Genomic DNA, 2,372 nt, shown 5'->3' with positions numbered 1-2,372 from the left:
AGTAAAAAAAAAAAAAAAAAAAGTGATCGTTAACTGTTGATTGGTTTCTCGGTATCTACGGAAGGTCTGCGATTAGAATACATTCTCGGTATCGCTTAATTTTTTATAGAAAAAAAATCGTACATGTTCCAATGTAATTTTCTACCATTAGAACGTTAGAACGTTATTCGTAACGAGAATTACGAATAAGCAACTATCTGACCGAATTTTTTACATTATTAAAAATTTATCGTTAATTTAGAAGCTAAAGATACGCGCGCTCGATCTTTTTTTTCTTTTTTTCTTTCAATGCAACAGTTATGTTATCCTTGCTAAAATTTCCTTATCTATTTCAGACTCTAATTTACAGCACGTTTCTGTTCATGTCGTTCGAGGAGCCCCGTCTCTCGGATCAATACGCGATTTTTTTCCAACCGCTTTCGTTGGCCAGCGTGCTTCTCGGAGTGTACGGGTTGACCGTTACTACGAAGAGTCTGCAAGAAGTCGCTCCAGGTAAAAATCGCGCATACTTAATTGAGAGGAAGGAATCTCCAAGTATAATCTGTTCCTGTTATCTCATCTCCGCTCCACGAAATTACAAGGGAGGCCGATTATAAAACAATTTTCTACCATTCCTCTCCCATTCTTCAAAAGAAGAAAAAAAAAAACACCGCGAACGATTTACAAATTTGCATTTACACGATAAATTCGTTGTTAATTCGTACGCACGGATGGAAAGACAAGATGGAAAAATATTAAAACGAGCGGAAAACGAGAATGATGGGACAGAATGATGCTCTTTCCCTTCCAAGGTTGACAATTATCGCGTGAGAGACCACACACAAACAGTGCGCGACAGGAAGCAATTTCGAAGCTCCTGGAAAGCGTCATTGTCTCTTGCAGCCTAATGGATGGCCACGGTTTTGACCTGCTGTCAATTTCACAGAGGCGAAACTTCCACGCAAGACCATAGTGACCCAGATAGTGCTGCTATTTTCGAAGCTGCAGGCGTTCATTGTGAAGGGTTTGGTGCAAACGGGGCTGTTTCCCTGCAATCCACCAATTACACCGCAAATTTACGCCAATGGTAAGTTCTTCCTATATTTTTCAACTTTAGAAATTAACGAACGCAAAGAATATATATATATGCACTTCTTGAATCTTTTTCCAAGATGATCTTTTTTTAAAAAAAAAAAAAAGAAAATTTTCGAGCTAGAAATAATTCAACTTGGACATTTATATTCTAAGAACAAAGTCTTCTCGAATATGAATACAAATTTCCTCGACGACGAAGACGACTGCAACTGGTATGGGAACACTGGTGGGGGGCACCATGATGAAAGAACACGGGGCTCCCATAACATTTCCATACGCGAGGGCCACAAATAAAGGAACGAGCACTGTTACTTTCCTCTGCCCGATTTCAGTTACCCACAATGCCCTGATGCTAATCGAGATGCTGTTGCTCTGCTACACGGCGAGGTACGTTTATTACGTCGACCTGGAAAGGGAGGAAGAGACTGGAGCGGTTGAGGCGACAGATCGGTCCAAAGACAAGAGCACGGAACAAGCGAACTCGACGAATAACAACGAGGCCAGCAACAGGCAGCCATCAACCTTGACTACGTGAGATTTCCACTCCTTGTCTCGACGATTTTCGACTTTTCTTTTTTTTTCTTTTTCTTTTTTTTTATTCACGAGTACGAGATCGTAATTTGTACGATCGTTTCGTTGAATCGTAATCTCTAGTATCGTGGATGTAGTATCTGTTTGTATCGTATCGCTATTTTAAGACGATACTTTAGAGCGTGAGTGATTGAATTTAGATAGATGATGATTAAGAATTATAATAATGATATCCTTTGCGCGAATATTGCAATACTTGATTTTGTAGAAAAGAATATTGATCGTATGGGATATCTGGAATAATTGCTAAACACTTGTTTTTCCGTGTCGTGAAAAAAGTTTCGTAGAATTTGCGATAATTTTTAATGATTTTGATCATGGTTCTTGATCATCATGAAATCATTCGAGGAAGAAAAATCTCAATTTTTATGTATATATAGAAAAAATTTCGAATAAATATTTCAATTATTTCAAACGATTGCTATTGATAATAATAGATAAGTACGATTAGATAATAGGATTTTTATTAAAACGTTAATTATCGTTGATATTAGTCACTATCGTATTTTTTAAAGAATTGTGATAGAAATTAATAAAATTATACTTACAAATTCTATTTATTCCTTGCATCGTCTTCGAATTGCGCAAACCGCGTACAACGAACGCACTCGTCGAAACGAAGAAACTCCTCACGATAACTTTCATAGAAAATTACGAAACTCTCTTCAAAACCAGTAATCGATCTTACGCAACATTTTACTTTTTTT

The 2,372-nt window shown here is 37.3% G+C and overlaps 1 protein-coding gene across 1 annotated transcript in view; it reads left to right on the top strand.

The window, feature by feature from the left end:
* LOC102678748 (organic solute transporter alpha-like protein) overlaps nt 1-1,872 on the top strand; it is a 5,685-nt gene extending 3,813 nt beyond the window's left edge. The window contains exons 4-6 of the mRNA XM_006610094.2: nt 336-492; nt 926-1,066; nt 1,407-1,872. Coding sequence (XP_006610157.1) covers nt 336-492; nt 926-1,066; nt 1,407-1,609 — 501 coding nt within the window. The 3' untranslated portion in view covers nt 1,610-1,872. The remainder of the gene's footprint in view (nt 1-335; nt 493-925; nt 1,067-1,406) is intronic.
* Nucleotides 1,873-2,372: the final 500 nt, after the last annotated feature.

Source organism: Apis dorsata, unplaced genomic scaffold (assembly GCF_000469605.1).
Source record: "Apis dorsata unplaced genomic scaffold, Apis dorsata 1.3 scaffold_68, whole genome shotgun sequence".
In the NCBI taxonomy this organism is placed as follows: domain Eukaryota; kingdom Metazoa; phylum Arthropoda; class Insecta; order Hymenoptera; family Apidae; genus Apis; species Apis dorsata.
This window is presented reverse-complemented; position numbering and strand designations above follow the sequence as displayed.